Here is a 14,794-nt window from a genome sequence, read left to right on the forward strand (position 1 = left end):
ATGGAACAATGAGACCACACTGAAGATACATTAATTATAAAGCCATCATGGTACAAGTTTCCTCTTAGGCATATGTATATTCTTTTTGTTCCCCTTCACTTTTTAAGTTTCTAAGGGGAGAAGTTTAACTGAAGTTTGCCGAAGTCAAGGTAGACCTTATTTTGTCCAGATTGGTTGGGGGTGCAAAGAGGTAGGCTAATCATTTATGAAGGAAAAAATGGGAATTTGGAGGTCTGTATCGGACGTTGTCCTAGGAAACAAGGGCATCCGCGAGTCTTATCTAAATCATACGGGGAAGGGTGCTTTCTTGCAATGTGTCCTTTCCAGAACGCTAAGGGGTGAGGGAATATCTTTAACGGTCGCTTTCCAGGCTCACAGGGCTCAGGTAAAGTTCAACATGGTCAGAATGCAGGGAAATCTCTCCACAGAGTCAATGTGAGGCCGAAGAGGTACAGAGAGAGGCCAGCAGACCCCGGGTGCTCAAATGGGCCCAGTGATGAGGCCTCAAGCAGGCGCGCCAGCGTCAGGAAGCCGGCGGCCGCCATTAGCCCGGGGAACGCCGCGACCCGCCGCGACCGACCGGGCAAGCCCCGCCCCCGCGCGCGCCCCCGCGCAGGGCCGGCCTAGCGCGCGCCCGGCGGACGGAACCGAGGGAGGCGGCGTCACCCGCGCCGGCCGAGCCAAAGGCGGTCCGCGGGGCGGCGGGGCTCCCGGTCTGAGGGGCTCCAGCCGAACGGCGGCGGCGGGCGCCCGCGGCCCCTGAGGGGACCGAGGACTAAGCCGTGAGGCGACATCGCGGCGCGGCCCCCTCCCGCAGCCGCGCCCCGAGGTGAGTTTCCGGCGCCGGCGGCCGGCGGGGCGCGGGGCCCGGGCGGGCGGGCGTGGCTCCGGCGGCGCCGGGAGGCTGCTGCGGCCTGGGTGCTGTCCAGGCCCTCCAGCGTCCCGAGGGCTGCGCACCCTGCGGCTGCGGCCCCGAGGCCGGGGCGAAGCTCCCGCCGCGCCCAGGTGAGCCGGGGGTCGCGGTCTCCCGACGGTGCTTCCGCCTGTCGCGGTGGAGGCGGGAAGGGTCAGCCGAGAGCGCGCAGTGTGGTTTCTCTCTCGGAAACTGAAGAGTTTTGGGCGGTCAAAATGCCTCCGTTTCCAAGGACGCGCACTGCCGAGACACCTTTCGAAAACACGACGTCTGTTTTCGAGCCTCTAAAAAGGCTTTAGGCGGTCATTTCGTAGCTGGTTCCCTTCTTCACTAGTCTCTCCATTTCTTCCATTTCTTTTCAGGTCTGATGAGCTCTGGTTTTCAGAGTTCGTTAATGTTTTTTTCTATCTTTCCACGCCTGGTCATCAGCTCTTTTTCAGAGCAGGGGTGGCGTCTGGCGTGGATTCCTTAGTGCGTAATTTGAAGTCTAAAAATAAAGATGGGAAATTTATGTAGAGAACAGCGATGTGGCACCGCAGAGAATGAGGGATTGTAGAAGCGAGCGAAAATCACCTTTTATTTCATAGTCGTGGCTAACGTGTGAGTTTATCATTTTTTGAATTATGAGCTAGTGTTCGTGGGGGCGGTTTGATTAGAAGTTGATTTTGGGGGTCTTTGTCTCAATATGCCAAAGGTCAAATTGATTTAAAAGGCAATTAGGGTCAACGAATTTCGAGCACCCGTGTATACTAAAGTTAGTGCTTGGCACTGGTGGAAGGCAAAATGTGTAAGAATTGTGTGCAGGGAGGAGGAAGTGGTTCAGCGTGCAAATAATGATATAAAGCAGAATATGGTATTAACAGAAACTATTCTGAGTCCTTGGCATGCATACTTTAATCACTTAATGCATACTTACTATTCATTTCTCTCTACTTAAATTACTAAATTTTTCTTTCAAAATTCTTTAGTGACTTATTTGCTGTGTGGTGAGGATATGCTGTTGACCACTATCGACTCTGACTTAAAGGAATTTATAGTCTCATTGGAGGAAACATTTTAAACAAATAACCACACAAGTGTGTGATAGAAGCGAACAAGGAAGAATGTCAGGTGTTGTGAGAGCTTTCAGTGGGGACGTTTCCCAGCTAGGGAAATCGGGTAAGTGTTTTCCTAGGAAAGTAACCTGTGAGTTTAGATTATGGATAAATAGAAATTAGCTGATGGTGATGTCACTCAAGAGGTGAAAAGAAAGCTCCCGGCAAAGGAAATAGATCCCACAAAGGCTTAGTGAAGATGGCACATTTTAGGGGACTTCAAGGTCAAAGCAGTTGGAGTGTAATGATGCTTCTGAATTTTACCTGAACCCTATGGTCCTAGAACTTCTCCTTTGCTTGTCTACATTTTAGACAAGCTTTTTCCTGACTCTAGGCCCTTGACCTCCCTCACCTGAGCCCTTAATTGGGAGTGAAGCCTTTCCAGCTGGACTGAGATGACATGTAAATGAAGTCATTGCTTCACCTCCCCCTCCATTACTTTTCCATTAGCTCATCTCAGTCCTTAAAAACTCCCCCACGCTCTGCTTCAGCAGGGTTGACCCCTCACTTTCCTCTAGTCTAGGCATCTAGTCTCTCTTTCTCTGTTACTGTAGCCTTTCGGTCTCTCTCTATCTTTTGGGTATTACTTTGAACAAAAAGTCCTCCTATCCTGTTTCATTTGGTCTGGTGCAGATTTTTTTCTTTGACAGTGAAAAAGCTAAAGGATGGTTTGGTTATTAAGTAGATTAGGGCCGGATAATTAAGAATTTGGGAACCACTTTTTCTTTTTTTTTTTTTTTTAATACCTTTTAAGTGGAAAATTTCAAGCATATTCAATATAGTGAAAAAAAAGACAACCCCATGTAACAACCCAAAGGATTTGAACTTATTCTATTTTCAGTTGGAAGTCATTGAAGAGGTTTAAGCAGAGAAGTCTGCAGTCAGATTTCTGTCTCCAAAGGGTCACCCTGACTGCTCTGTAGAAACTGGATTGAATGGGGGCAAGAATGGATTCGAGGAGACCAACTAGAGATAATCGTAGTTGGGACCAGAGTGGTTGCTGTGAAGACATTGTGACTATTAAGGATACCTAACTAAGCTCCCCTAACCTTGTAGTATTTCTGTATTCACATGAACTGGAGGAATACTTGATGGTTCTCTAAAGGAGAATGTTTTTGAGGTGGCCTGTGCCAGGTAGATGACATTTCAGGATGGGACCCTGGAAATTTCTTGGTATGGAAGGGTAACCTTGACAGTCTGCCTAAATATCACCGTTCCCTTAGAATTTTCACATTTATTTTTCCTTTTTTAGGAGGTACTGGAGATTGAACCCAGGACCTCATACTTGTGTAGCATGCACTCAGTCACTGAGCTATACCTGCTCCACAGGATTTTCTCATCTAAATTACTGTTGTCAATACCACTTTGGTCTTTGGAAGTAGATAACTCCCTCATTAACAGTTTTTCTTAGAGGACAAATATGTATTTTCATTACCTCGAGCATAACTAAGATAGGCTGAAACTTTTAAAAAAGATTTCATTTTCTATCATTTGGTATTTAATAAGCCAGAATTCACAAAATATACAAATGAACTTTTTTAAAAACAGATCAATTTTATTGATACAGATTAATAAGGCATAAATCCATCAAAAGTATATAATCGTGGGAAGCAGACTTGGCGCAATGGATAGGGCATCCACCTACCACATGGGAGGTCTGCAGTTCAAACCCCGGGCCTCCTTGACCCATGTGGAGCTGGCCCATGCGCAGTGCTGATGCATGCAAGGAGTGCTGTGCCACACAGGGGTGTCCCCCGTGTAGGGGAGCTCCACTCTCAAGGAGTGCACCCTGTAAGGAGAGCCGCCCAGCGCGAAAGAAAGTGCAGCCTGCCCAAGAATGGTGCCACACACACGGTGTGCTGACGCAACAAGATGATGCAACAAAAAGAAACACAGATTCCTGGTGCCGCTGATAAGGATAGAAGCTGTCACAGAAGAATACACAGCAAATGGACACAGAGAACAGACAACTGGTGGGGGGAGGGGGAGAGAAATAAATAAAAAATAAATCTCAAAAAAAGTATATAATCAATGCTATTGGGTATAATCGCATAGTTATGCATTCATCACTTCAGTCATTTTTAGAGCATTTTCATTATTCCAATAACACTACTAATAAAAACAAAAAACAAAAATTCATCACCTTGCAGTTTCTAGCTGTTATGGTTTCTTTTTTTTTTTTAAAGACTTATTTATTTCTCTCCCCTTCCCCCCCCCCACCCCTGTTGTCTGTTCTCTGTGTCTCTTTGCTGCGTCGTCCTCTTTGTCTGCTTCTGTTGTTGTCAGCGGCACGGGAATCTGTGTTTCTTTTTGTTGCATCATCTTGTTGTGTCAGCTCTCCGTGTGTGTGGCGCCATTCCTGGGCAGGCTGCACTTTCTTTCGTGCTGGGCAGCTCTCCTTATGGGGCGCACTCCTTGCCCATGGGGCTCCCCTATGTGGGCGCACCCCTGCGTGGCAGGGCACTCCTTGCGTGCATCAGCACTTTGAGCATGGCCCAGCTCCACACGGGTCACGGAAGCTGGGGGTTTGAACCGCGGACCTCCCATGTGGTAGACGGACACCCTAACCACTGGGCCAAGTCCGCTTCCCATGCTATTGTTTCTGTCTCTAGTTTATTTGTATTTATGTTTTGTAAAAACAGTCTTATATATGCAATATCATCCATATTTGTATTTTATATGGGGTTTCACTATGCTACCCAGTCCCATGTTATATTTTTTTAGCTTACCTTCTATTTTTTTTTAAGATTTATTTTTATTTTTCTCCCCTTCTCCTTCCCACTCCCCCCTCCCCCAGTTGTCTGCTTTCTGTGTCCTTTCGCTGTGTGTTCTTCTGTGTCCACATGCATTCTTGTCAGCGGCACCGGCAATCTGTGTCTCTCTTTGTTGCGTCGTCTTACTGCATCAGCTCTCCCTGTGTGTGGTACCACTCCTGGGCAGGCTGCACTTTTCTTTCGCACTGGGCGGCTCTCCTTACGGGGCTCACTCCTTGTGCATGGGGCTCCCTTATGCGGGGGACACCCCTGCACGGCTCGGCATTCCTTGCGTGCATCAGCACTGTGATGCAAGCACAACTCATCACATGGGTCAGGAGGCCCTAGGTTTGAACCCTGGACCTCCCATGTGGTAGGCGGACACTCTATCCATTGAGCCAAATCCACTTCCCTACCTTCTATTAATAGATATGACTTACCCTTTCAACTACTGTCATACCTGTATAATAGCTCTACTAGTTAAAACATGATGATGTGCTTTCCCAATTTCTCTTCATTTCTAAACAATGTTCTTTCCAGTTCTGCACAGATTAACCCTCAAATTTCCATTCTCATTCGATTTCTGGTGACCTAAATTCTAATTATTAACTCCCTGAGTTTACACAGTATATTTAGTTCATTACAGCACAATCATACAGTATTTGTCCTTTTGTGTCTGGCTTACTTCACTCAGCATAATGCCCACCAGATTCACCCATGTTGTCAAATGCTTCACAACTTAATTTTGTCTTACGCTGCATAATATTCCATCATGTCCGTACACCACAATTTGATTATCCATTGATCAGTTATTGGACACCTGTGTTGCTTCCACCTTTGACAATCGTGAATAACATCTCTGTGAATATCATGTACAGATGTCTGTTAGTGTCACTGCTCTCATAAACTTTTTTAAAGTGTGTATTTTTGATGCTACTGTAGTGAGGTTGCTCCTGGAGCCTTGTAGGAGAGATTTATTTCCATAGGGATCTAAGCGAAAGGGGTCCTATGTAGCAATGTGATCTGTAAGTTTCTTTTTCCTAATGATCAATACCATGAATTACCTTATGAGAAGGAGAAACTTCAGCATGCCTATTTGTGTAGAAATATCTTAATATAAATCTGTACCTTAAAAAAATGGCCTGTTTATAAAAATTAGTAAAATGCAGATCTTTTCTACTCAAATTCTAGTGTTTACATTAAAAAGACTACATTTCTTAGCAGTCAGTCTATTTTGAGCATATTTTCCTTTTAGTGGCTGTGTTCTACAAAACTCAGTCTACTCTGTTAGCTGACTGATTTTATCACTATAGTTGTTGGGAGTTAATGGAATAAATTTGGGAAGGAGTTCAGTAAACTGTGATATACTATACAAATCTGAGATGGTGGTACTAATTGAAAGTAGACTGAAGCAAAGTAAAAGAAATTCTGTTGATCTGCCCATTCTGATGCCCAACTTCTTGTTGATCAGTTATCTGTCAAATGGATTTTTTTATTCTCCATAGTTGAGTACAGGTCTTAGATTCAGTCATATCATATAACTTTGATACATTTGTAGAAACCTCAGATGACATAAATAAAGTTTACATGGTTCATTTGCATATTACTAATTATGATGGCAAGTACCTAAAATAATGGTTACTTCATGTCCATGTTAGAATTAATTTTTACTTTATAACTTGATGCCAGATTTGCAGTTACTAATTCAGTATATTTTTTCCTTGTTAGCCTGTAAACTCCATGGTAATAGAGATTATGTCTGTAATATTTAAACTTCTATCCTTAGTTCTAAACCAGTGCCTTGTACACAATGCAGGAAATTCATTAAATAAATTAATGCTTTGAAAAGTTTAGTGAAATTGAAAGTAAAAATTCATGACAGTCAAGGTTGTCTGAAATTGTTCCTTACCAATTCCTATTATAGAACTTATTGTGGAGAGAAGGGAAACAAGAATGCAGCCTAATATTGTATTTTTCAGTATCTCCTTTCTCAGAACAACTTTTTGAGGAGGATAATTGACTCCGTTTTACAGAATAGGCATTTCGGGTTACAGAATAGGCATTTCGGGCTTAGAGAAGTTAAATAGCATGCACAGAGTCACCCAGCTCAAAATTGATGTAGCCAAGATTTTAGTACAAGTCAACTTGATTTAAAGTTCTGTTCTTTCTTAGCCATTGTGCTGTCTTAAATATCAAGAAAAAAATTATCAGAAACTTAAACTTATAAAAGTATGAAGAAAATTAAATAATGATTTGCTAGAGAACGATAACCTGTTAATGGGAAATATAGAATACTACATTAAGGGTGTATACTCATTGCTTTGCACGTGTTGGACACTGTGGAAGAAATAGGAAATGTCTAAGTCACTCTACCTGTCCTCAAGGATCTTGGATTTAGTAGAAAGAACTAAGACACAAAAGAAACAAAGTAAACAATATCAGGTAGTATTATTTAAGTGCCCAGACTCTAAAGCCTATGGGAGAGATATAAATAAGGGTCGGGTTGGAGTATTTGTTTCACTTTTGTGGTAGAAGTTTTGTGTTTTGTTTTGATAGTTTTTTTTTTTTTTTTTTTTTAAAGATTTATTTATTTAATTTCCCCCCCTCCCTGGTTGTCTGTTCTTGGTGTCTATTTGCTGCGTCTTGTCCGCTTCTGTTGTCAGCGGCAAGGGAAGTGTGGGCGGCGCCATTCCTGGGCAGGCTGCACTTTCTTTTCACGCTGGGCGGCTTCCTCACGGGCGCACTCCTTGCGCGTGGGGCTGCCCCACGCAGGGGACACCCTTGCGTGGCACTGCACTCCTTGCGCGCATCAGCACTGCGCATGGCCAGCTCCACACGGGTCAAGGAGGCCCGGGGTTTGAACTGCGGACCTCCCATATGGTAGACGGACGCCCTAACCACTGGGCCAAAGTCCGTTTCCCTGTTTTGATAGTTTTGTGACTGGTTTATTTCTCTTAGCATAATGTTTGCAAAGTTCATCCACGTTGTAACCTGTATCAGTACTTCATGATTTTTATTTATCCATTCATTACTTGATGGACTTTTCCACCTTTTGGCTTTTATGAATAATGCTGTTGTAAGCATTCACATACAAATTTTTGCATAGGCATACCTTTTCATTTCTCTTGGTGAAAGTCCTGGGCTACATAGTAAATCTTATGTTTAGCATTTTGAGGAAAGGCTAAAGTGTTTTCCAAAGCAGGTCTACCATTTTACATCCTCACTACCAACGAATGCAGGTTCCAGTTTCTCCACATCCTTGCCAACACTTCTTATTGCCTGTCCTTTAGAGTAATGCCATTTTAGAAGATGTGTGAAGTGGTATCTCATTGTGATACCATTCATGACTAATGATGTTAAGCATCTTTTCATGTGCTTAGTAGCTATTTCTAGATCATCTCTGCAGAAATGTGTATTCCTATCCTTTGGTCATTTTTCAATTAGGTTGTCTTTTGTTGAGCTATGAGAGTTCTTTTTTTTAAATTTTAAATTAATTTTATTGATACATATTAATAAAGCATACAATTCATCCAGGGTGTACAACTAGAGAGTTCCTGGATTCAAGTCCTTTATCAGATATATCATTTGCAAGTATTTTCTCCCTTTCTGTGAGTTATCTTTTAACTTTCTTGATGGTGTCCCTTAGTACACAAAAGTTTTTAATTTCAGTTAAGTGTAAATTATCTATTTTTTTAAAAATTTATTACTTGTGCGTTCGGTGTCATATCTAAGAAACCTAATCCCAGATCAAAAAGATTTACTCCTATGTTTTCTTCAAGGGGTTTTCTGTGTTAGCACTTACATTTTGAGTTAATTTTTGTTTTTGGTGTAAGGTGTGTGTGTGTGTGTGTGTGTGTGTGTGTATTTTTTTTTTTTGGGTGTAAAGTATAGGTTCACATTCCGTGACATGGGGATATTAGTTGTCCCTTTTTTGTTGAAAAGACTATTGTTTCCCCTATTGAATTATCTTGGCAACTTGTGTCAAAATTCAATTGAGGGAAGCAGATGTGGCTCAGGCAATTGGGCTCCCATATGAAGGTCCAGGGTTTGACTCCCGGGACCTCCTGGTTAAGGCAAGCTGGCCCAAGTAGAGAACTAGCTGGTAAGGTGAGCTGGCCTGAGTGGGGTGCTGGTGGAGCAAGAAAGAGGCACAGAGGAGAGACAATAAGAGACACAGCAGACCAGGGATCTGAGGCGGTGCAGGAGATTGGGCACCCCTCTCTCACTCCGAAGTGTAACAGGGTCAGTTCCTGGTGCCCCCTAAAGAGAAGACAAGCAGACACAGAAGAACACACAGCAAGTGGACACAGAGAGCAGACAACGGTGGTGGGGGGCAGGGGGGTTGGGAGGAGAGAAATAAATAAAATCTTAAAAAAAAAAAAAGTATAGTCATATTAAAAATAAAAACCTCAATTGACCATAAATGTAAAGGCTTATTTCTAAACTCTCAGTTCTGTTTCACTGATCTACATGTCTAGATTACTATAGCATTTAGTAAATTTTGAAATTAGGAAGTGTGAGTCTTCCAAATTTGTTCCACTTTTTCAACATTGGGAAATTTTGAGTCCTTTATATTTCCACAGGAAATTTTAGGATCCATTGTAGATTTCTGAACAGTTATCTCCAGAGTATGAGCCATTGAGAACTGGGGTAACAAAGATAATAGGGATCCTCACAATTAACAGATCAGCAATTCCCACTGATGTTAGGCCAGTGCTGTGCTTATCTTATTCCAAGGATAGCAGGAAGATTTACATGAGATGTCAAGGTTAAATGTCTCTCTGCCTCCAGGGAGCTTCCCACAGGAGTGATTAAAAGAAATCAACACCTTTGGAAACACAGCTTTCTGTACAGACTTCTCAATGAATTTCCCTTCTTTGCTGAGCTTCAAAGCTTCCAGGGATCTTGACTGCTGGGAAGTGTAAAGCAGAGGGAGGGAGCGTGCCCTGGGCTTGTGCCCACTGGGGTGGCTGCCTGAGAGAGACCGGGAGCAGAAGGCAAAAACTCCCGTGTTGGGATGGGATGGCATGCATCGGAATGGGATGGCATGCATCGGAATGGGATGGAGCGGCACCCAACTACCTAGAAGTTGTTATTGATCTCCGACTTGAAGGATGGTTAGGATTGAATGCCTAGAATGTGAATGCTTACCACACGAACATAGAAACACATGTGGAATTAATGTTATATTTATTTTTATTTTTACTTTTTTAAAGATTTTTTTAATTTTTAATTTTCTTTTTCTCCCCTTCCCCCCCTCCCCCCCCATTGTCTGCTCTCTGTATCAGTTCACTGTCTGTCCTTCTTTGTCCGCTTGCATTCTTGTCAGCAGCACTGGGAATCTGTGTGTCTCTTTGTTGTGTCATCTTGCGTCAGCTCTCTGCATGTGCAGTGCTACTCCTGGGCAGGTTGTGCTTTTTTCATGCAGGGCAGCTCTCCTTACAGGGTGCACTAGCGTGTGGGGCTACCCTTGCGTGGCACAGCACTCCTTACACACATCAGTATTGTGCATGGGCCAGCTCACCCCACTGGTCAGGAGGCCTTGGGTTTGAATCCTGGACCTCCCTTGTGGTAGGCAGAGGCTCTATCAGTTGAGCCAAATCCGCTTCCCAACATGTTATATTTATGAGACAATAAAAATCAGATCTAAACTAAAGGATTCTTTTGGACTGGTTGAAAATAATGGATAACTGTCAAGTGAAAAGCAAACAAGCCTACCAGAATATAATGTTTGTAAGGGCTGGGAATTTTTTCTGTTTCAGTAATGTATCTAAGCACCTAGAACCATGATTGTTACATAGTAGACACTGAATAAATATACATTTTAAATATTTTAACAGCCTTAGGTATACTTGATATACTATAAGCTGTATATATTTAAAATGTACCATTTAGCAAATATTTTTAAATGAAATAATATTCACCTGTATCTGTAATGCTTTATTTCTTAAAAAAGCACCTAAGTTGAAATGTGAACAATTGTTAAATTTGAGTGATTGGGACGGATGTTTATATTTTTCTTTATCCTTTTATGTGTTTGAAATATTTCAACAATTTTTAAAGGGAGACAAATAGTTTAAAAATGAGATTGAAGGAAGAAATCTTAAGAGAAAACATTAATGGGCATGGAATTCTGATTTTCTGAATATATTTTTTAATTATTCTCTTTTCTTTTAAAGTATTTTATCAAAATAATACCTGCTTATAACTTAAAAGACAACTAATGCTAGAAAGTGTAAAACTAAAAAGTCTTTCCACTCCCTTTCTTTAGAGATAACTACTTTGAACTCATAGCTGTTTCTTCTGTTATGTACAGCCATATTTTTAAACAGTATATATTTTCCTGTCTCTTGAGTTATTAATTTTGGACATTGTCTTCTGTATTAGGATAGATAAGGTTTTTATCTGTGTTATGCTTACCCCTTTTTCTTCTCAAAACCTCTTCATGGTTTTTTTTCCTCCTTTATTAGAGAGGTTGTCAGTTTACAAAACAATCATGCATAAAATACAGGATTTCCATCTACCACACTTATCATCAACACCTTGCACTGGTGTGGAACATTTGTTAAAATTGACGATAGAACATTCTTATAATTGTACAATTAATTAAAGTCTGTGGTTTAACTTAGGATTCACTGTGTAGTATAGTTCTTTGGATTAAATTTTTAAAAAAATTCTATTACCATATATACAATCTAACATTTTCCCTTTTAATTGTATTCAAATATATATTTCAGTACTGTTAAATTCATTTACAATATTGTATAACCATCACCATCATCCATTACCAAAACATTTCCATCATTCCAAATAGCAACGCTGTACGTTTTAAACCTTAACTTCTCATTTTCTAGCCTCACCCCATCTCCTGGTAATCTGTGTTTTAGAATATGTTTAGATTCTATGAGTTTGCTTATACTAATTGTTTCAAATCAGTGAGATCATAGAATATTTGTCCTTTTGTGTCTGGCTTATTTTACTCAGCATAATGTCCTAAAGGTTTGTACATGTTGCATGAATCAGGAGTTTGTTCCTTTTTACAGCTGAATAACGTTTCATTGTATGTGTATACCACGTTTTATTCATTCTTCTGGTGATAGGCACTTGGATTGCTTCTATCTTTTGGCAATTGTGACTAAAGCTGCTATGAACATAGGTGTGCAAATATTGAGTCCCTGCTTTCAGTGCTTTGGGGTTTATATGTAGAAGAGGGATTACTGGATTGGCTTTCAAAGAACCACCAAACTGTCTTCCACAGTATCTGTACCATTTGCATTGCCACCAGCAATGAATAAGTGTTCATCTTTCTCTGCATCCTCTCCAACCCTTGTTATTTTCTGGTTTTTTAATAGCAGCCATTCTCATGGGTATGAAATGGTATCATTGTGGTTTTGATTTACATTTCCGTGATCACTAATGATGTTGAGCATCTTTTCATGTCCCTTTTGGCCATTTGTATATCTTCTTTGGAAAGATGTCTGTTCAAGTCTTTTACATTTTTAAATTAGATTGTCTTTGAGATGATTCCCTATGTTTTCTTCTAGGAGTTTGATAGTTCTAGCTCTTTAGGTCTTTGATCCATTTCTCCTAATGGTTGTAGCTCAAGTTTGTTTGTTTGTTTTTCCTTTTTTCTATTTCCCTGTAGACATCCCATTCATCATTGATCTATGGATGGGCCGATTGTTATTAAAAGTATAAGCAGCCAGAATGCACTACTGAAGCTGGGAGGAAGCAAGCCTTCTATGCTCTGAAACTCATCTAGGAAAATGTTGGGCATAAGACTAAAGAGGGTAGTTGAAAACATGACAAGAACATCCTTCTAATTTGCTTTATTTGTTGTGGTTACATAAGGATGCACTGTCATGATTCTGCTAAGGACAGTTTGCATTTTGGCCAGCTGATTTTTTTTCCCCCAGGGAAAAGGAGATTTATTACAAGCGCAGAAGGGAAGAACTGGGGGACTCTTTCCAAAACCAGTTCAAAATGAGAATGGAGGGAAGTAGATGTGGCTCAGGTGACTGGGCTCCTGCCTACCCCATGGGAGGTCCTAGTTTAGATCCCCGTGCCTCCTAAAGAAGATCGCAAGCTGGCATGACAGGCAGGCATGGCGAGCTGATGCAACAAGAGAAGCAGGAAGGAAAAACAATGAGACACACAACAAAGCAGGGAGTGGAGGTGGCTCAAGCATTTAGGTACCTCCCTTCCACATCAGAGGTCCCAGGTTCGGCTCCTGGTGCCTCCTAAAAAGAAACAAGACAGACGCAGCAAATGCAATCAACAGGGGAAGGGGGAGAAATAAATTAATTAATCTTTTTTAAAAAATTAGAATGGAAGCTAGAAAGTTTTTATAGGCAAAGGAGAGGGGTAGGGGAGAAGAAAAATAAGTGATGCTGGGGTCTTATGAGGAGGGTACATGCAGTTTCTCAGTCCCGCATTGTCTCAAGCACATCAAATTTGTCCTTGGTTTCAGTGGCTGTTAACCACAGTTTAGCAAGGTCTTCATAACTCCTTTTTCAGCCAGTCCCTCAAGCTTTTTGTTTCTGAGAAAAGCTACAGATGTACTGGGCCCTGTACTGGGCCCTAAGGTGCTCCTGACACCCTTCTGTCTGGTTTTGCTTTGAGAAACATTTTCTTATTCCTGGAAGCAAAAATGAGAAGGTCTGTCCAACTGATTTTTGACAAGGGGCAAAGACCATTCTATTGGGAAAGAATGGTCTCTTCAACAAATGGTGCTAGATAAACAGAATCTCCATTTACAAAAGAAAGAAGGACCCCATCTTATACCTTATGCAAAAGTCAACTGAAGGGAAGCGGACTTGGCTCTGTTAACTGACAGAGTGTTTGTCTACCATATGGAGGGTCCAGGGTTTGATCCCCAGGGCCTCCTGACCAATGTGGTAAGCTGGTCCACGTGTAGTGCTGCTGCACGCAAGGAGTGCCGTGCCACACAGGGGCGACCCTGCGTAGGGGGGGCTCCGTGCACAAGGAGTGTGCCCCACAAGGAGAGCCGCCCCACGTGAAGAAAGCGCAGCCTGCCCACGAGTGGCGCCGCGCCACGCACACAACGCTGACGCAGGATGCAACAAAAGAGACGTAGTTTCCCAGTGCTGCCGGATAATGCAAATGAACGCAGAAGAACAGAGTGAGTGGACACACAGAGAGCAGACAATGGGAGGGAAAGGAGAGGAATAAGTAAAAATAATTTTTAAAGAAAGTGGTAAACTGAGTTAAAAAAAAAAAGTCAACTGAAAATGAATCAAAATCCTAAATGTAAAAGCCAGAACTATTAAACTCCTACAAGAAGATGTAGGGAAGCATCTTCAGGACCTTGTGTTAGGAAATGATTTCTTAAACTTAACACCCAAAGCACAAGTAACAAAAGAAAAAAATAGATAAATGGAACCTCATCAAAATTAAAATCTTTTGCACCTCAAAGGATGTTATCATGAAAGATAAACTATACAGTGGGACAACATATTTAGAAACCACATATCTGATAAAGGTTTAGTATCCAGAATATACAAAGAAATCCTTCAGCTTGATGAGGAAAAGACAATGCAGTTAAAAAATGGGCAAAATACTTGAATAGACATTTCTCCTAAGAAGATATACAAATGGCCAGAAAAGACATGAAAATATATTCAACATCATTAGCCATCAAGGAAATGCAAACCAAAACCACAGGAAGCAGATGTGTCTGAATCACTTGAGCCACCACCTGCAACATGGGAGGTCCCGGGTTCGGTTCCCAGTGCCTCCTGGAGAAGGTAAGCAAAACCGTGAGCTGGCATGACAGGCAGGCGTGGGGAGCTGATGCAACAAAATGACGCAACAAAGAGGAAAAGAAAAACAATGAGACAAAAAAACAGGGAGCTGAGGTGGCTCAAACAATTGAATGTTCCCGGTGCTTCCTAAAGAGATGAACAGACACAGAGAGTGGAATGAAGTTAACAGCACTGAAATATATATCTGAATGTGGCTAAAAGGGGAAATGTTAGGTTTTATATATGGTAATAGAGTTTAAAATTTTTTTT

The 14,794-nt window shown here is 41.8% G+C and overlaps 1 protein-coding gene across 3 annotated transcripts in view; it reads left to right on the top strand.

Annotated features, from left to right (window-relative positions):
• The first annotated feature begins 615 nt into the window (after window positions 1–615).
• Window positions 616–14,794, top strand: part of UBXN2A (UBX domain protein 2A) — a 77,955-nt gene continuing 63,776 nt past the window's right edge. Inside the window, exon 1 of one of the 3 annotated variants that reach the window (XM_058287684.2) lies at window positions 616–829. Coding sequence is in view for 1 of the 3 variants with exons in the window: in XM_058287682.2 (XP_058143665.1) it covers window positions 2,017–2,071 (55 nt within the window). In the remaining 2 variants the exon portion in view is untranslated. Of the gene's footprint in view, window positions 830–862; window positions 1,006–1,881; window positions 2,072–14,794 lie in introns of those variants that run through there. The other 2 variants (XM_058287683.1, XM_058287682.2) reach the window with 2 other exon arrangements.

Source organism: Dasypus novemcinctus, chromosome 25, assembly GCF_030445035.2.
Source record: "Dasypus novemcinctus isolate mDasNov1 chromosome 25, mDasNov1.1.hap2, whole genome shotgun sequence".
Classification (NCBI taxonomy): Eukaryota; Metazoa; Chordata; class Mammalia; order Cingulata; family Dasypodidae; genus Dasypus; species Dasypus novemcinctus.